Raw genomic sequence first — 17,064 nt, forward strand, 5'->3', positions numbered from 1 at the left:
TTATTCCCAGGAAATTATATTGTGACAAATCAGAGGACTCTGTGAGTAGAGACAGGGATGACAACTCTGCTCACTGTGAGGGACGGCAGGAGAGGTTTGGGGAACATTTTCTTCTCTAGCGCTCGAGGCCTGTTTTCCTGCTTGGCCTCTGGGAGGAGGTGCTTGTGGGTGCTCCTGGCAGGTTTGGGGTCCTTGCCTTTGAGCCTGGCCCTGCAGTTCTGCACGCCCTGCTTATGCAACACCTGCAAGGTGGCAAGATAGTGGATGTTGGTGGGGCTGGATGGGTACATAGAGCTCTTCTGGGGCAGGAGGGACCAGTGCAGGCAGCACCTTGGAGACTCTGCTCCCAGCAGGTGTGTCTGGGCCCCAGAGGGAGAGAAAGGCAGCATGTCGGTGACCTTCATGTGGCTGGCCAGCTCAAAGTGTCTCTTTTCACTTTTCCCATCAACTGTCTTCAATCCATCTGGACAAGCCACACACTCCTCCTTTTCCGTCCTTAGCGCCTTTTCTTCCGGCTGCCAGAAAATATTCCTGCTCTTCTTACTCAGGACATCCAAGCTGCTGGGGGGAGAGTTTTTCAGTGGGGGCAGAACCATGAGGGCCTTGGAATTGAGGGAGTCGGAGATGGAGAGGCCCCGGTCAGTGCTTCCGCAGGGGTTTCTGCAGGTCTTGCTGCTAACTGCCTCAGGAATGCCCCAATCTTCCATGCACCAGATAAATTCCTTGATTTGCAGGCTTTTTTTTTCTCCATGCAAGTACGTGGGAAAGCACAGTTTGTTAGGCTCTCTGGAAGCGGTGCTGGGGCCCTGGGAGGGGCTGTTGCAGCTCTTCTCGGGGCCGCCGCACTTCTCGGGGCTGCAGCTCTTCTCGGGGCTGACCTCGGCCACAGCACCGGCCTCCGGTTTCCCGACCTCTGAGAGGGGATGAGCCTCCAGACTCCCTTGAGAAAGGCTCATGCAGAACAAGCAGTTGCTGCCGCCACTGGTGCCTTCTCCCGCCTTTCCCTTTTTCACTTTCTTTCTTGACCAGATGCAGGCAGTTGGTGAGGTCCTTCCCCAGCCGTGGACCTGCAAGAAAGTAGCGTGTTACCCTCGAGCTCGCTGTGCTGGGGCCCTGCTGCCTCCATTTGGGCCACACTCCTGTTCTGGCAGTCTTATTTGAACCACATTTTTTTTTTCTTAAAATTGACTTATCATAAACACACGCACACAGGCACACAGAGTCTTATTTATCATGTAGACTAGCTGGCCATAAACTTATAACACTCCTGCCCAACCTTTGCTATTTTAGCCTCACACAAGCAATGGTATTAGAGCCATAGATGCTAATCTCAAGTACTAGCAGGGGTAGTTGTTTACTGACACACCGACAGTGGCACCTGAAAGCCACCCGAGTACTGACGACAGCTCCCTTCAGAGGCAATTCAGTCCAGCACTATGGACTGGAGCTGCCGTTCTCGTCCAAGGAGTTCTTGTACTGTCGGTCAGTTTCCCAAACACAAGGAAGGCTGCTCAGAAAGGCTGGAGGGGCAGCAAGGAACAGAGGCAGTCCTGGGAACCCAAGATTCCTGAGTGCCAAAGGACAGCTATGCCCACCCACCCCTGAAGGCCCTGGCTGCCATCTAAAAATAAAGGACTGTAACTGCGATAAACGTAACACTAAGTAGTTAGGGGTCACTCATCTGAAAGTCAAATAGGACAACCTGTATTTTTTATTGTATGACCTGGAAACTCTGCATTTAATCTTGGATTTGACCAAGTTTCCTTATTATTTAAAGTTTTTATTTAGGCAGTGAGGGGGTGTGTGTATGTGTGCGAATTCACATAGGCATGTATGACCAGTGTGTGGATAAGCATGCCATAGTGTGAGTGTGAAGGTCAAAGACAATTCTGTGGAGTTAGTTCTCTCCTTCCACAAAACTGTGGGTTCTGGGGATCAAACTCGGGTCTCCAGGCTTGTATTACAGGTGCCTCTACCTGCTGAGCCATCTTGCTGGCCCACAGTTCAACCAGCTAAGTCATAAGGCCCCACATTCCTGATGAAATTGCGCTACCAAGGCACTTGCCTTACAGTTTTAAATGTCAGCTTCCACTCCTGACTCTGAGAGACCACAGGCCTCTAGAGAGACAGGAGGAGACAGCCTATGGGTCTCCCAGGCACTGAACACAGGGCTGGAAATATTCCAGCCCTCTCTGCCCAGTTATTGGTTGAATGATCTCTGTGTACCGCATTTCACCTACTGGGTGCCTCAGCATCCTCATTCACAGAGGGAGGCCTCAGGTGGCTACTGAGATGCTGAAAGAATAACTGAATGCTCAGCTGTCCGTGCAAAGATGTGCCATGTGTGCCCAGGAGTACACCCTCCTGTCACTCTACTTCACTTCTGTCCCAAGGCTCCCACATTCATTCCAACATTTCTGGTAACATAAACTACTTTGGAAAAAGACCTGTGGTAAAGACCCAAGTGAGGAAGACCCAAGGAGACACTCACGGCTTCTTCCCACCCGGTGTTGATGGCAAACTCGCTGGCCCGTTCATCCTCTTCCAACGTGAGGTCGCTGATCCCGAGAAGACAGCAAACATGATTCCTCTCCCTTCTCTCATCTGGACAACCTAAAGTCACTGCCGTTTCTTCTGCGTCTTCAATTTTCTTGCTTTCATTATTTTCTCCAACAGTCTCACTTTCCGGACAGAGATCCATTACTGGGGTGATTCCTTATAGTTTTGAACATCTTCTTCCTGCAAAGTCCAATTAAACTTGGTTTTAATATTAGTTTTTTTAAAATCAAGTCAGTATCTCAAGTGGAATATTTTAATGTATGCAGACAGAATAAACATTTCAAAATTACCCATTTCTGCTGACAGAAAAGAGATGGCTAATTTTAATTAAAAAAACTATTTTTTTTTTAAAATTTTGTGTGTGTGTGATGGGGGTGATGGAGGGATATGCCATGGCACTCTAATGGAAGTCAGAGGACAGATCATCAGGATTGTGAGTTGAGTGCATTTACCTGCTGAGTCATCGGCCAACCCAAGATTGATGAATTTAATAAAGACCAAAGGAATGAAGAAAAGGCAACCGGAAGACACTGGCATTGGCTCGATCTCTGGTTACTGCTACAGCGCTCACAAGGGACGCAGGTCTACAGAGGGCACTGTGCCGCCATCAAGAGAACAGTGGGAATTCCCTCAGAGTTGACTGGGGGTCCACAAGCTTCCAAGGAAGCTGGGTAATCACATGCTTCACTCCTTCCTACACTTCTACCTGCCCCCATTCTGCTTCCCTAAAGCAAAACCAAGCAGTGGATGTTGGCAGAGCTATGGAGAATTCACAGCCCTCATCCCCACTGTGGGAAAGCATCTTAATAACCCACCATAGGGTGAAACCAGATTGTCATATACCTGATTAACTCTGCCCTGAGGTCTACAGTTAAGAAAACTGATTCAGGGCTGGATAGTGGTGGCTCCTGCCTTTACTCCCAGCACTCAGGAGGCAGGTGGATCTCTGTGAGTTCAAGGGCAGCCTGGTCTACAGAGCTAATTCCTGGACAGCCAGGGCTGTTACAAAGAGAAAAGAGAAACCCTGTCTGGGGGGGGGGAGGAGAAGAAAGAAAGAGAGAGAGAAAAAAAGGAAAAAAAAGAAAACTGATTCTCACTCCTCTGCCAGAGTCTGGGCATAGTGTTAAGTGCTGGGAAGGACTGAGGAACTTATAGAAGGATGCATAGGTTTTTCTTTTTTTGCAACAAGGTCTCTCTGTGTTGCCAGACTGACCTCCAGCTTCCTGTCTTAGCCACCAAGTAGCTGGGAATTTGGATATGGGCCATCATTTCTAGCTAGGTGCTGATGCATGCATGTATGTACCGTTTGGGGGTGGATATGTAGGTTCCACCTTTATATAGGTTCTGGGGACTGAACTAAGGTCATCAGGCTTGGAGACAAGAACCTTTACCTGTGGAGCCTCCTTGATGACCTGAGCTGTGGTATTTTTTAAACCCTGGGTCATTCTAAAGACCCATCAAATTAGAAAACTGCTGCTTTTGGAAAGCTCTTCCCCACACTGAAGCAACACTGGTTTCTACACACCAGAAACATCTTCTAGCCCTGCAAGCAGAGTGAGGCTTTGCAGTGGGAAGCAGGTACATAGGCTAAGCCTGTGGAACCTGAACATGTCTGCATCCGAATCACAGAATGCCCTATCTGGATAAAAACACAAGCCTATCAAGCCCCCATGTTCTCTCTTACAGAGTAGCCATTCCAGTTCTTAGAATATGACTCATGGGTCATGAGAAGAAGCTTTTTTTTTTTTTTTAAAGATTTATTTATTTATTATGTATACAGTGTTCTATCTGCATGTGTGCCTGCACTCCAGAAGAGGGCATCAGATCTCATTACAGATGGTTGTGAACCACCACATGGTTGCTGGGAATTGAACTCAGAGCTTTTGGAAGAGCAGCCAATGCTCTTAACCACTGAGCCATCTCTCCAGCCCTGAGAAGAACCTTATGTGTCTATACAGATCGATGGTGAGACCAGCAAAGAATGAAAGATGCAGTTTGGGGTGAGCCCTGCGCTGCGGTAGGAACTGGAACCCATGGTGGTCTAAGAAGATGGTCCAGCTGCATTCCATCATACCATAGCAAAGAAAATCCAGGAAAGCAATGTATACATCCACTATAAACAATGTTTTTATATGTACTTCACTCATGATCTATATTGACTCCTTAGATGTCAGGAAAACTAGTCAAAATTTAGTTAGATCAGTGCAAAGCAATTCATTATATGACACTTGGGAACACTGAGTTTCTTCCTTCCTTCCTTTCTTTTTTCTTTCTTTCCTTCTTTTCTTTCTTTCTTTCTTTTTTTTTTTTTTTTAAAGTTTTTCAAGACAGGGTTTCTCTGTGTAGCTCTGGCTGTCCTGGAACTAGCTCTGTAGGCCAGGCTGGTCTCAAACTCTGCCTCCAAGTACTGGGATTAAAGGCATGAGCCACCACTGACAGGTGAGAACACTCAGATTCTTGAGGTTCCACTAGCACGAGAATGTGCCTGCCTTTGTCCTAATTAAAAAAAAAAAAATGAGAGCCACTGAGATGGTAGGTAAAAGCCCTTGCAGTACAAGACTGATGACCGAAGTTCAATCCCCAGAAGGCACAGGAGCTAATTTTGTTTTGAAAACAAACAAAAACAAAACAAACTGGGCAGTGGTGTGGCACACCTTTAATCCCATCACTCAGGAGGCAGAGCCAGACAGATCTCTGTGAGTTCGAGGCCAGCCTGGGCTACAGAGTAGATCCAGGACAGGCACCAAAACTACACAGAGAAACCAAAAAAGAAAAAGAAAAAAAACCACCCTGAGGCAGTGATAGGTATCTATAACTCCTCCTACACCCCCAGTGAAAGGGGAGGCATTGACAACAGAACCTCCTAGAAGCTTATTACCCAGCTAGCCCGGATACAGAGCACAGAAGATAAAAAGCAGGTGGAGGAGAGAGAAAATCAACTCCAGAGCTGTCTTCTGACTTCCACACACAGCCTGGGCACATCTGAGTGGCACATACATGCCAATGTAAACACCCCCACACATTAATAAACACACTTTCATTATTTTAATTATGTATACATGTGTGGAGGGGATAATTTGCATGTGAGTACAGTACCCATGGAGGCCAGAGACAGAGAAGCCCCAGGAACTGGAGTTACAGGCAGTTATGAGGTACCTGATATGGGTTGATAGGAACCAAACTTGGTCCTCTGTCAGAACAGTTGGTGCTCTTTTTTCCCAGCCTCAAAATTAAAAACAAACCAGTTCATGGTCTGGATTTTAAGTTTTCCTGCTATAAATATACCTTCAACTTTTGCTACCCATTCTGCCATTTAATACATATTAACAGTTTAACACAAAGCAAGGATAGGCAGGTGGTGGTAGCACACACTGTTAATCCCAGCACTGGGGAGACTGAGGCAAGTGGACCTCTTTGAGTTTGAGGCCAACCTGATCTACAGAGCAAGATCCAGGACAGTGAGAGCTATGTCTTGTTTTTATTTTATGAATAAGAGTGTTTACCTGCGTTTCAAGACAGAGTGAAAACTTGTCTTAAAAATCCAAAACAAACAAATAAGCACAAAACAAAACAACAAAAAGCAAGCATCAACTAAAGCTGGGCACGATGTTATACATCTGTAATACCAGCACTTGGGAGGCTGAGGCAGGAGGAGTTCAAGGCCTGTTTCAGTCTTCCCCATCACCATCACCAAAAATAAAAATAAAATCACTAAAAGAATAAAATAGATTGTGATTTCTAATTTGCAAAAAGAAAAAAAAAAGAATACATTGTGGTACTTTGTTTGGTTTTAGTTTTGGTTTTTTGAGACAGGGTTTCTCTGTGTAGCTCTGGAGCTTTTCCTGGAACTCACTCTGAAGTCCAGGCTGGTCTGGAACTCACAGAGATCTGCCTGCCTCTGCCTCCCAAGTGCCGGGATTAAAGGTGTGCACCACCGCCACCCAGTGTGGTTCATTCTTTTGTTTATGTTTGGCTTTCTTTTTAATATTTATTGATTTATTTATTTTGGAGCTGGAAAGGTTGTTTTGCTGTGCATGGAAAGGACATATGTTCTGTTCCCAACACCCACATGGCAGCTCACAATTGTTTGTAACTCAAATTCCAGGGAATCTGATTCCCTCTTCTGGCCTGGACACCTGTGGTACATACACACACACACACACACACACACACACACACACACACACACACACACACACACGCAGGTAAACACTCTTATTCATAAAATAAAAACAAAATTTTATTAGATTTATTTTATGTATATTGGTGTTTTCCCTACACGTACATATGTACACTCAGTGTGTGCTTGCTGCTGCAGAGGCCAGAGGGGAGCACTGGATCCCCTTGAACTGGAGTATGGACAACTGTGAGCCACCATGTAGGTGCTGGGAATCAAACCTAGTTCTCTGCAAAAACAAGGGCTCTTAACCAATGAGGGACCTCTCCAGCCCCTCTAATGTGTCTTTGAGACAGAGATGCCCTTAAACTGGAAGTAAATCTCCTGCCTCTGCTTCTCTAGTACCTCAGTGCCTAGCTTGTGGTTTCTCACAAATTACATGCAGATTTACTCTTCTGTTAGAATGCAGAAGTTTGTATTGATATATTTTCATTTTTTGTTTGTTTTTTGTTTTGTTTTGAGGCAAAGGTTTTCACTCCAGTGAGTATAGCATGAATTGTTAGAAGGACTTATTAATAAAACAAACCTGGAGCCAGTTATTGGGGTGAATGCTGGAAGATCAGAGAAGCAGAACAAGCCACAGCTACCTCACCTTGCCAATTCCTCAGCTGATCCTGTTTCCTCAGACTGGAAGCTTCTGAGTCCTCATCCAAATGGATCTCAGCTGAACTGTGCTGCTATATTTTCATTTTTAAATTTATTTATTTTTATGTGTATGGGTGTTTGGTCAGCATGTATGTATACCACATGTTTGCCTTGTGTGCTAGGAGACCAGGGGAGAGTATTGGATCCCCTGGACTATAATTATAGGCCACTGTTAGCCATCATGTGGGTGTTGGTTATTGAACCTGGGTCCTCTGCAAGAATAACCAGTGCTCTTAACCCCCTTTGCCATCTTTCCAGCCCATATTTTCCATTTTTTAACTCATTTTTTTTTGTTTTAATTTTTTGTTTTTGAAAACAGGTTTTCTCTGTGTTCTGACTGTCCTGGAACTTGCTTTGTAGACCAGGCTGGCCTCAAACTCACAGAGATCTGTCTGCCTCTGCCTCCTGAGTGCTGGCATTAAAGGTGTATATCACCACCGCCCAGCTCTTAACTGAATTTTCATACAGGGTTCATGTACCACAGACTAGCCCTGAACTCTCATAGTGAATTCATGAATCCCTGATCCTCCTGCCTCTAACTCCTGAGTGCTGTGATCACAGGCATTGGCCAGCAAGCCCAGGGCTTCAAAACTAAATTTCATGTGTGTATGTCTACTCACGTGATCAGTGAATGTGTGTACAGGAGTGTGCACATCAGGTGGCCTGCTCTATTACTCACCTGCCTTGTTCCCCTGAGACACTCTCATTGAACTTTGAGTTTACCATTTTCTGATTGGACTGCCTGGCTAGCAAGGCCAAGTATTTCTCCTAGGGTAGGCTTAAAAGATGCCTCAGGAGCCGGGCGGTGGTGGCGCACGCCTTTAGTCCCAGCACTCGGGATCTCTGTGAGTTCAAGGCCAGCCTGGGCTACCAAGTGAGTTCCAGGAAAGGCCCAAAGCTACGCAGAGAAACCCTGTCTCGAAAAACCAAAAAAAAAAAAAAAAAAAAAAAAAAAAGATGCCTCAGTCATACAGTACTTGCCACACAAGCTTAAGAAACAGAGTTCAAATGGTGTTGTAAAATAATAATAATAATAATAAAAAAAAAACTGAAAGGACAAAAAAAAAAAAAAAAGAAACAGAGTTCAGATCCCCAGCACCCACATAAAAAGCCATGTGCTATGCGATACATGCCTTTAAGCCCAGTGTTGGAAGGGCAGAGACAGGAGGACCCTTGGGGCTTGCTGGCTAGAAAGCCTAGCCAAAACCAGAGAACTCTGAGCTCAGTGTGAGAAGATGTCTCAAAAAAATAAAGTGGGTAAGGGCTGGAGAGATGGCTCAGCAGTTAAGAGCATTTGCTACTCTTGCAAAGGACCCAGGTTTGGTTTCTGGCACTGAACTCACATGGCAACTCATAAGAACTGGTAACTAACTCCACTTTGAGTGGATATGACACCCCTTCTGGCTTCCATGTGCACCTGACATGCCCATGATGCACATACATTGAACCAAAACACTTGTATACGTGAAATTAAAATGAATCTTAAAATTATACAGATATAAAAAAATAAGGTAGAGAGAGATTGAGGAAGATGCCCAATGTCAACCTCTGGCTCTCTGCACACCTGCACACACTCAAGCACATCTGAACACATACACACAAAGACACACAAGGAACATGGAGAACACTTTATAAACTAGGAGGTGCATATGACTGACATATCTTCTCACAGAGCTGTAAGGTTAATCATGGAATCTAAAGCCTCAAACAAGAAGTACGGTGGGGGAGGGCAGTGGTGGCACACTTGGGAGGCAGAGGCAGACAGATCTCTGTGAGTTCAAGGCCAGCCTCGTCTACAAAGTGAGTTGCATCTACAAAGTGAGTCCCAGGACAGGCTCTGCAAAGTCACACAGAGAAACCCTGTCTTGAAAAACAAACAAACAAAAAACAAAACAAACAAACAAAACAAAAACCCAAAAAACAAAAAAAAAAAAGTGCACATTTATATTGGCTGGGGCCATCTGATGTAAACAGCACAACCCTCACCAGCTTGGAGTTTGGAGTTTTTTGGGTTTTTTTATTTATTTTTATTTTATGAACACTGGTGTTCTGACTGCATGTATTTCTATGTGAGGGTGTCAGATCCCCTGGAACTGGAATTACAGACAGTTGTGAGCTGCCATGTAGGTGCTGGGAATTGAACCTGAGTCATTTTTAAGATACCTTAAAATTTATGAGCCTAAATGTAGCCATTATAAGAGCATTAATTCTGCTCCTTTGTGAGCTGCCTGTTTTTTTCTTTATGGTTCTTAGTTGTTCTTTTGCAGAGCTACCAGCTTAAGTAGTGCTAGGATCAAGAAAAGTGGGCCTTGGCGGTTCGTGTTCCTGGAGTTGTATCCATGCCAGTGGATGCCCACACGCTCCAGAAGAGAATCTGACATTGCTGCTGCCGTTGTTGCTGTTATAGCAGTGGCGGCCACCACTGCTACTGTTTCTGGGATTACCATCTCATAATTGCTTACTATAGCTAGCACAATGGAGACCCTGGCAGCAAAAGTAGCTACCACAGTTAATTAATCTTTCATTCTATCGGGCATGATAAATTTAATTCAATAGTTACATACATTTCGATTGGCTTTGAAAATTTTAAATTTATAAACTCAAGTTCCATTTGCTTTTGGGATACCATCTTATAAGGACTCCAATTTGCAGTAAGGCTCGTTAAGGAAGGGAATGGCTCAGTTGTCTTTAGCCTACTGGCTATGGGTGGGATAGGACCTCTGTTGGTCTTTTCTGTGTCAAACACACAGACTGCAAGCCCAGCGCCACTTTGAGATCTTTGGCAGCAGTTAACTCTGCAGCTCACACATGATTGAGCCTGTATGATAATGAGTATTCAAAGACAGGTAATGCCTGGGGGGGCGGGGCGCTCACCAACCTAAGACAGAGCGCATGTATGGCCTGGGCAGGCATCTCCATGACGGGTAGGGTGACCTGCTGACGTCCCACACAACCTAAGTCAGAAGCTCATTTATTAGTAAAAGGGGGACCTGTAGGTCCCTGGCCCCCGTTTTGGGTAACTGTTGCCTTGCTTGCTGACCCTGACCTTGATATCCTCTCTATGCTAATTCCCTCCCAGGTTTCACCCGCCTGAATGCTTAAGGGAAGTTCCTTGTCTGCGTATCCTTCATAATGGGCATTAACAGCTTAGATGCAAGATTATAAAACATCGGTAGCGAACTTCTGCCCTCCGGTTCTCCCATTGTGCTGTAAGCCTGTATTTAAGACCTCCTCCCTCCTTCAATAAACTGCACTCGGCATTAAAAAAAAAAAAAAAAAAAAGCAGCCAGTGCTCTTGACCATTGAGCCATCTTGATTTTTTTTTTTTTTTTTTTTTTTTTGTGGTTTTTGTCGAAACAGAGTTTCTCTGTGTAGCTTTGCGCCTTTCCTGGATCTCACTCTGTAGACCAGACTGGCCTCGAACTCACAGAGATCCACCTGGCTCTGCCTTTTTTTTTTTTTAAAGAAAGTTTTGCTATAGACCTCAGGATGCCCTGGTACATGAATTTGTTAGCCTCAAATTCATGATCCTCTGGCTTGTGTCTCTGAAGTGCTAGGATTAGAGGGGTAGGCCAATATACATACATCTACAGTGTTTTAATAGGTAAACAACCCTAATCAGGGCTGGATACATAGCTCAAGTCAATAAAGTGCTTGCCTCATAAGCATGAGACCTGAATTTAATTGCCAGCTAGGAGCCAAAATGCTAAGTATGATGTCATGCATTTGTATTTCTGATGCCAGTCAGGCAAAAGATAGGTGGATCCCTGGGGTTTGCTGATCCAATTGGTGAGCCTCATGACCCAGGGAGAGACCTTACAGCAATGAAAATTATTAAAAGTCACTATGTAGCCTGCAGAGATCTTCAGGGAAGAAGTGAATTCCAAAGCCAGACTTTGAAACTGGGAAGCTGGGAACCATGCCCAGCCACATTACTTAGTATCACTTAGTACATGACCTTACTCTCAGAGGTAAGACACTTGGGACTGGATTGTAACACTGCCACCTCCAGCTCTTACAGCACAAAGAATCTCCTTCCACCCCTCTGCAGCAGACCCTTGCTAGTCACTCTCATTGTGTACAATGCAAAGCTATTCAATGACAGAACCCAGGTCAGATGCCAAACGCTCACTGTACGGAGGAGGCTGGGAGTTTCTGTTCTATCTTGAGGAGATGCTGTTTCCCTACAACAGACCTCCAAACACAGCAGATCTCTGAAACATTTTGATTTTGAACTATCAGTTGATCAGCTTAGATAATTCAGAAAGGGACTCTGATGTCCTATAGTTTGTCCTTTTGCCTGAAAATGCCTTTAATTTGACAGGTATGGTGGCACACACCTTTAATCCCAGCGTAAGGGAGACAGAGGCAGGTGGATTTCTGCAAATTTGAGGCCAGCCTGGTCTATATAGTGAAGTCCACGATAGTCAGGGATACATAGAAAAATAAAAAAGTGCTTTTCCAGAGAACCTGGGTTTGAATCCCAGCACCCACATGGCAGCTCACATCCATTTTTAACTCCAGTTTTAGCCCCTGAAGGCACCAGGCACCAACATGGTGTCCAGACATACATGGGACAAAACACCAGACATATTAAAAAAAAGTGTAAAGAATTGAAAAAAACAGAAGGATATAGATACAGTTTTGTAAATGGAGTGATTAAACAGCACATACAAAGCACTGGGTTCCACCCCCAGCAACCAAGCATGAGGAAGATGTGGGCAAGAGGATTACAAGTTGAAGGTCATTCTTGACTAACAAATTCAAGGTTAGCCTGGACTACATAAGACTCTATCTTTAAAAAAAAATGTTAATTCCTATTCCAATTATCAACTCCACACAAGCAGAGGCTACCTGAATGTGATAAGGAGCTTGACACCTGCCCACAGCAAGAAAAAGTTGTGTGGTTGATTAATTATGTCTACCACAAAATAAAGTGGTAATGTACACGTTTGCATTTGTCAGCACCTCCAGAATATGACCGATCAACCTGAGATTCCTACCTCTAAGTGACACATTCCTAATCTATCAGCGAGCATGGAAAGCAGGCTGACTGGCAAGAGACAAAAGCCCAGGGTATTGAAGGCAAAAGCTTGCTGCTGATATCAGGGCAGGCTACCTCGAACTTCCTTACCACCTTGCCACAGCTTCTCATTGCTCTGCATCTCATCTTACTAAAAGCTATGGCTTTAAGGGAATGATGTATCAGCTATCAGGATTCAGTCGGAGTAGAGGTGTGGTAGTATATGCCTCAACCACTCAGAAGGTCTCTGAGACAGGAGTATACCAAGTTCCAAGCTAGCCTGGGCTACATAGCAATACTGTCTCAAATGGACAAAACTAAATAAAATAAATGTATCTTCCTATGTTAATTAGCTGCGGCATACTTATATGCCTATGGGGTACAGCTGCCATGATGAAGCAATCCTTGAGTTCTTCCGAATTCAAGTAAGACACGTACAACCTTGAGATGAGGCCATTTCTATTCCAACCACTTACAACTCTTGCCCTTTTTCTTTTTTGCCTAGGGTCTCGATTTTTGTTTTTTGGCAGGGTCTCACTTTGCCCTTTTTCGACTTTTGTTTCTGAATTCACTAGGTGCCTAGTCCTGAAAGGATGGCCTTCCGAGGGCTCCCAAGGCTCAAGGCAGACAGAAAATACAAGCCCGAATCCTGGCGCCCAGACCTTCTCATCTGGTCCCTCCCTTCATCTCGTGGTCCCATCACACTCTTTCCACTTCACCAGGCTCCTCCCCTTCCTCCCGGCGGCTCCTACCGTGCCACAAGCTGCCGGTTTGCCCTTCTTTCAGGAGGTCACTGAGGGCTGCACCAAGCTCCTCCCTTGAGGCCTCGGCCACGCCCTCAAGGACCACGCCCATCAAACGGCTCCTCCCCCCGAGGCCCGCGCGGCTTCCACGCCCCGCCCAGTGCAGGCCCGCCCTGAGCCGTACCTCCTCTTCGTCTCGCTTACCCGCCTTGAGGGTTGCTTCCTTCCTCGGTTCTGCCACCCGCGAAGTGTCCTGGACACTTTTTCTTGGGAGAGGACGTAACCACGTCCACTCAGACGCTCCGACGGGGCCGCGAGGGAAGGAAGGCCCGGAGCGGCTCGTCCCCGGCCGGCGGGCATGAGCCGGGCCGTTGCCCTAGGTTACGGCCGCGTCGGGGGCGGGGCGGGGGTGTGTGTCCTGGCAGCTTGGCGGAAGTGACGTCACGCCTCAACAAAGCCTCTCAAGGGAGGTAGGTCTCTCTGGGGGCGGGGTCAATGAACGTTCCCTTGGTGCCGTGCGCGCGGTTGCCAGCTGCCTCCAGCGGCCTGGGATGTAGTTTCGGGCGTCTGTCCAGCGGCGCCTGCGCGTAGTGACATCGCTTCTGGGAAGCTGCGGCCCGCGTGCTTCGAGGGTTTCGAACTGTCGACGTTGGGAGGCCCACTTGCGTTGGGAACAACCTTCTGCCGCCTTCAAGAAGGGACACACAGGTGCCAGGCAAACAATAGCTGCAGATTTGGCACTTGTCCCTTCCTCCTTGAGATCCCGCGGGCTAGTGGAATGCATACCCAGAACGTCATGAAAAGACTCGTTTTCGGTTTGCGTGCTGTATAGCCTGGTGTAGCCTCGAACTCTTGGCAACCCTCCTTCCTCAGTCTCCTAAATCAACATTAAGAGGATTACGGACGTGGCTTCTGTATCTGCTGATGAGAAGGATTTCTTGTTTTGTTCTTTTCAGTGCCGCCCGCTTTACTGGGACAGTAGCAGCTAGCACTCACTGATCTTTTGGCAAGTTGGTACCCCACCCCCACCCCCTCCGCCATGCTGCTCTTGTTGCTTTTGAGCACTGAAAGACATACCCCAGGCTGGAAACCTGTGCCTGAAGTGAGGCATTGGGTGGTAAGTCTAGCACCCCAAGTCAGGTCTAGTACCAGGGCCCCTCTGCTTTCTGGTTTAAAAAGTATTCCTACAGCCAGAAAGACAGTCTCCAATACCACTATGACTCAAAGGCATTTGGAAGAATAGCTAAGAATGACTACTTTTTACAGGTTTATAGTGTTAAAGGACCGTAAAGATGTATGTAGTACATTATTCAATAAGGTTGGAACAAAGTCCTCTTCTAGAATATGACTACTTGTTAATGTTTTTCCCCTTATATATGTACTACACACACACACACACACACACACACACACGCATAGTTGCTATCCCAATATGTTTCATAACATAGAAGTAATGGTATGATACATTTCAAAATTTTATTTATATGTAATTTTAGATTTATTCATGTGGGTGAGTTTTGCCTGTGTGTACGTATACTTAAAGTTAGCTAGTTCATTGTTTTCCAACGCTGATGAGCAAATCCAGGACTTCACATGCTAGTCTATCACCAATTTTTGTGTCCATTCTGTGTTTTGAGGTAGGGTCTCACTATGTTGCCTAGTCTGGCCTCCAAGTCCATATCTTCCCTCTGTCCCTGGGTACTGGAATTACAAGCATGTGTCACCAGACCTGGCCACTCAACCATAATTTTAATAACCGAAGGTGGACAAAAGGCTTTTAAACATTCACAGAGCCGGGCAGCGGTGGTGGCACACGCCTTTGATCCCAGCACTCAGGAGGCAGAACCAGGAGGATCTCTGTGAGTTCAAAGCCAGCCTAGTCTACAGAGCGAGATCCAGGAAAGGCACCAAAACTACACAGAGAAACCCTGTCTCACAAAACAAAACAAAACAAAAATCCACAGAAAAGCCCAGCAATTTGGAAAAAAATAAAAACTTCCAATCTGCTGAGGACCTGAGTCTGTTGGTCTGAAGCACTGGTCTTTTATACTGGAGCCTGTGCCCAGAACTCTTCTAGTGGTTCACTAAAATCCAATACGGTCAACTTTAGGGGTTTTTTGTGGGGTTTTGTTGTTGCTTTGGGTTTGTTGTTGTTGTTGTTTAAGTTTTAATGCTTTCTGAGCAATCTTGTTTTTTGAAACTTTAGTATTTTTTATTTTTTAAGCGCTCAAAATTTTTGACTGCATGTGTATCACGTGTATTGATGCACCACTTCCATGCCTGGTGCCCATGGAGGCCAGAAGAGGGATTGGATCCTCTGGAACTGGAGTTACAGGTGTTCTCGAGCCTCCATGTAGGTGCCAGGAATCGAACCCAAGTCTTTTGGAAGAGCAGCTAGATCTTTTAACCACTGAACAATCTACACACACACACACACACACACACACACACACACACACACGTTATATTTCTGAGGTTTTAATTCCAGTGTGGTGGCACATGCCTGTAATCCAGCTCTTGGGAGAGGAAAGCAGGAAAACCTGGAACTCAAGATTGTTCAAGCCAACTAGGGTGGCAGGAGTGGGTTCCCTGCCAAACATAAGCACTGCCCCTGGAGACCTCCAGCCACCAGGTTCCTAGACTACTCTGGTGGCTAAGACCCCTTAAGGCACAGAAGCAGCCAGGCCCTGCCTCCCCTTCCCTAATCAAGGTTCCTAGCCCCTCAAGGCAGGAGAGTGGCCAGGCCCTGTCCTACAGGAAAAAAATCCCATCCATCCCTGAGCCTGCCCCAAGATCAGGCCACATAATCCCTCCATTCCCAGGCCATCCTGGAAAGTGTGTGTGTGTGTGTGTGTGTGTGTGTGTGTGTGTGTGTGTGTGTGTGTGTGTGTAGTTGTCCCCCTGGCCCCACCCCCAGCAGGAAACCCTATATAAACTCTATGTTCTGCCCAATTCTCTGCTGTTTCTCCCCCTCCCCGCTCCCCGCCAAGCAGAAAGCAGCCACCTTCCTGGGTTTTTTACTCCTAATAAATCTCTTGTGTGAGGTATTCCTTGGGTCCCAACTGCCAGGATACCTTTCCATCCGAGCTGTAACACTTTCAAAGGTAGTCCTTGGCTACACCCTCCATACCAGCTTGGGCTACATGAGAGCCTGTCTCAAAAATATAAAACAAGCCAGGCAGTGCTGGCACTCAGGAGGCAGAGGCGGGCGGATCTCTGTGAGAACAGCTTGGTGTAGAGTGAGTTCCAGGGCAGCCAGGACTACACAGAGAAACCCTGTCGTGACAAACCAAACCAAACAACAAAAACCCAGAACAACAACAACAAAAAAGCACCACAAAACATTGAAGTCAAGCATGGCTCAAACCTGTAATCCCAGCACTACAGAGGCTGAGGCAAGAGGATTGCCATGAGTTCAAGACCAGCCTGGGCTATAGTATGAGATCCTAAATCAACCAAAGCAGTCTAGAAAAAGAAAATTCCATTGACAAACTATGGTTAAGAGGGGATGTGGCTTAGTGGTTAGAGTGTTTGCCTGCTGTGTATGAGCCAAAAAAAAGAAAGAAAGAAAAGTACCACAGAAATGATAGAATTGAGTTTATATTCCGGATAGTTGAAAAAGCAAGTGAGCATATGTTCTGTTCAGTGTGTGTGTGTGTGTGTGTGTGTGTGTGTGTGTGTGTGAGAGAGAGAGAGAGAGAGAGAGAGAGAGAGAGAGAGAGAGAGAGAGAGAGAGAGAGAGAGAGGAGAGAGAGAGGAGGTTTGCATGTGCCTGGAAGGTAGAGGTGTCTTTTGACCTCTTCCATTGAGATAGGGTTTCTCAGAACCTGGAGCTAGCTTAGAGGCCATCAAGCCCCTAGAGATCTCAGAAATTTGAAGGCAGATCCTTTTGCCTTCAAAACAAGAGCCATCCTCCA

At 46.0% G+C, this 17,064-nt stretch overlaps 1 protein-coding gene and 1 long non-coding RNA gene across 7 annotated transcripts in view; one reads left to right on the plus strand and one right to left on the minus strand.

Annotated features, from left to right (window-relative positions):
• C5H16orf46 (chromosome 5 C16orf46 homolog) lies at positions 1-13,490 on the minus strand. 3 transcript variants are annotated; one of them, XM_006986339.4, is made up of 3 exons: positions 13,352-13,490; positions 2,492-2,739; positions 1-1,067 (listed from the first exon to the last, which is right to left on the minus strand). In XM_006986339.4, the coding sequence occupies exons 2-3, from the start codon at positions 2,699-2,701 to the stop codon at positions 30-32; spliced, it is 1,248 nt and encodes a 415-aa protein (XP_006986401.1). In that variant the 5' UTR covers positions 2,702-2,739; positions 13,352-13,490; the 3' UTR covers positions 1-29. The 3 variants fall into 3 exon arrangements, with proteins under 3 accessions (XP_006986401.1, XP_015860417.1, XP_006986402.1); XM_016004931.3 differs by having other exon boundaries at positions 13,332-13,470; XM_006986340.4 differs by lacking the exon at positions 13,352-13,490 and adding an exon at positions 13,157-13,291.
• Positions 13,481-17,064, plus strand: part of LOC121829436 (uncharacterized) — a 10,687-nt gene continuing 7,103 nt past the window's right edge. Inside the window, exon 1 of one of the 4 annotated variants that reach the window (XR_006072244.2) lies at positions 13,481-13,617. This is a non-coding gene — a long non-coding RNA (uncharacterized LOC121829436). Of the gene's footprint in view, positions 13,618-13,656; positions 14,265-17,064 lie in introns of those variants that run through there. The other 3 variants (XR_006072242.2, XR_006072243.2, XR_013051327.1) reach the window with 3 other exon arrangements.

Source organism: Peromyscus maniculatus, chromosome 5, assembly GCF_049852395.1.
Source record: "Peromyscus maniculatus bairdii isolate BWxNUB_F1_BW_parent chromosome 5, HU_Pman_BW_mat_3.1, whole genome shotgun sequence".
NCBI lineage: Eukaryota > Metazoa > Chordata > Mammalia > Rodentia > Cricetidae > Peromyscus > Peromyscus maniculatus.

Coding starts and splice junctions, on each gene's coding strand:
- C5H16orf46 (XM_006986339.4), bottom strand. CDS start 2,701: ATGGATCTCTGTCCGGAAAGTGAGACTGTTGGAGAAAATAATGAAAGC. Junction 1,068..2,491: donor ACACCGGGTGGGAAGAAGCC/GTGAGTGTCTCC, acceptor ACTTTCTTGCAG/GTCCACGGCTGGGGAAGGAC.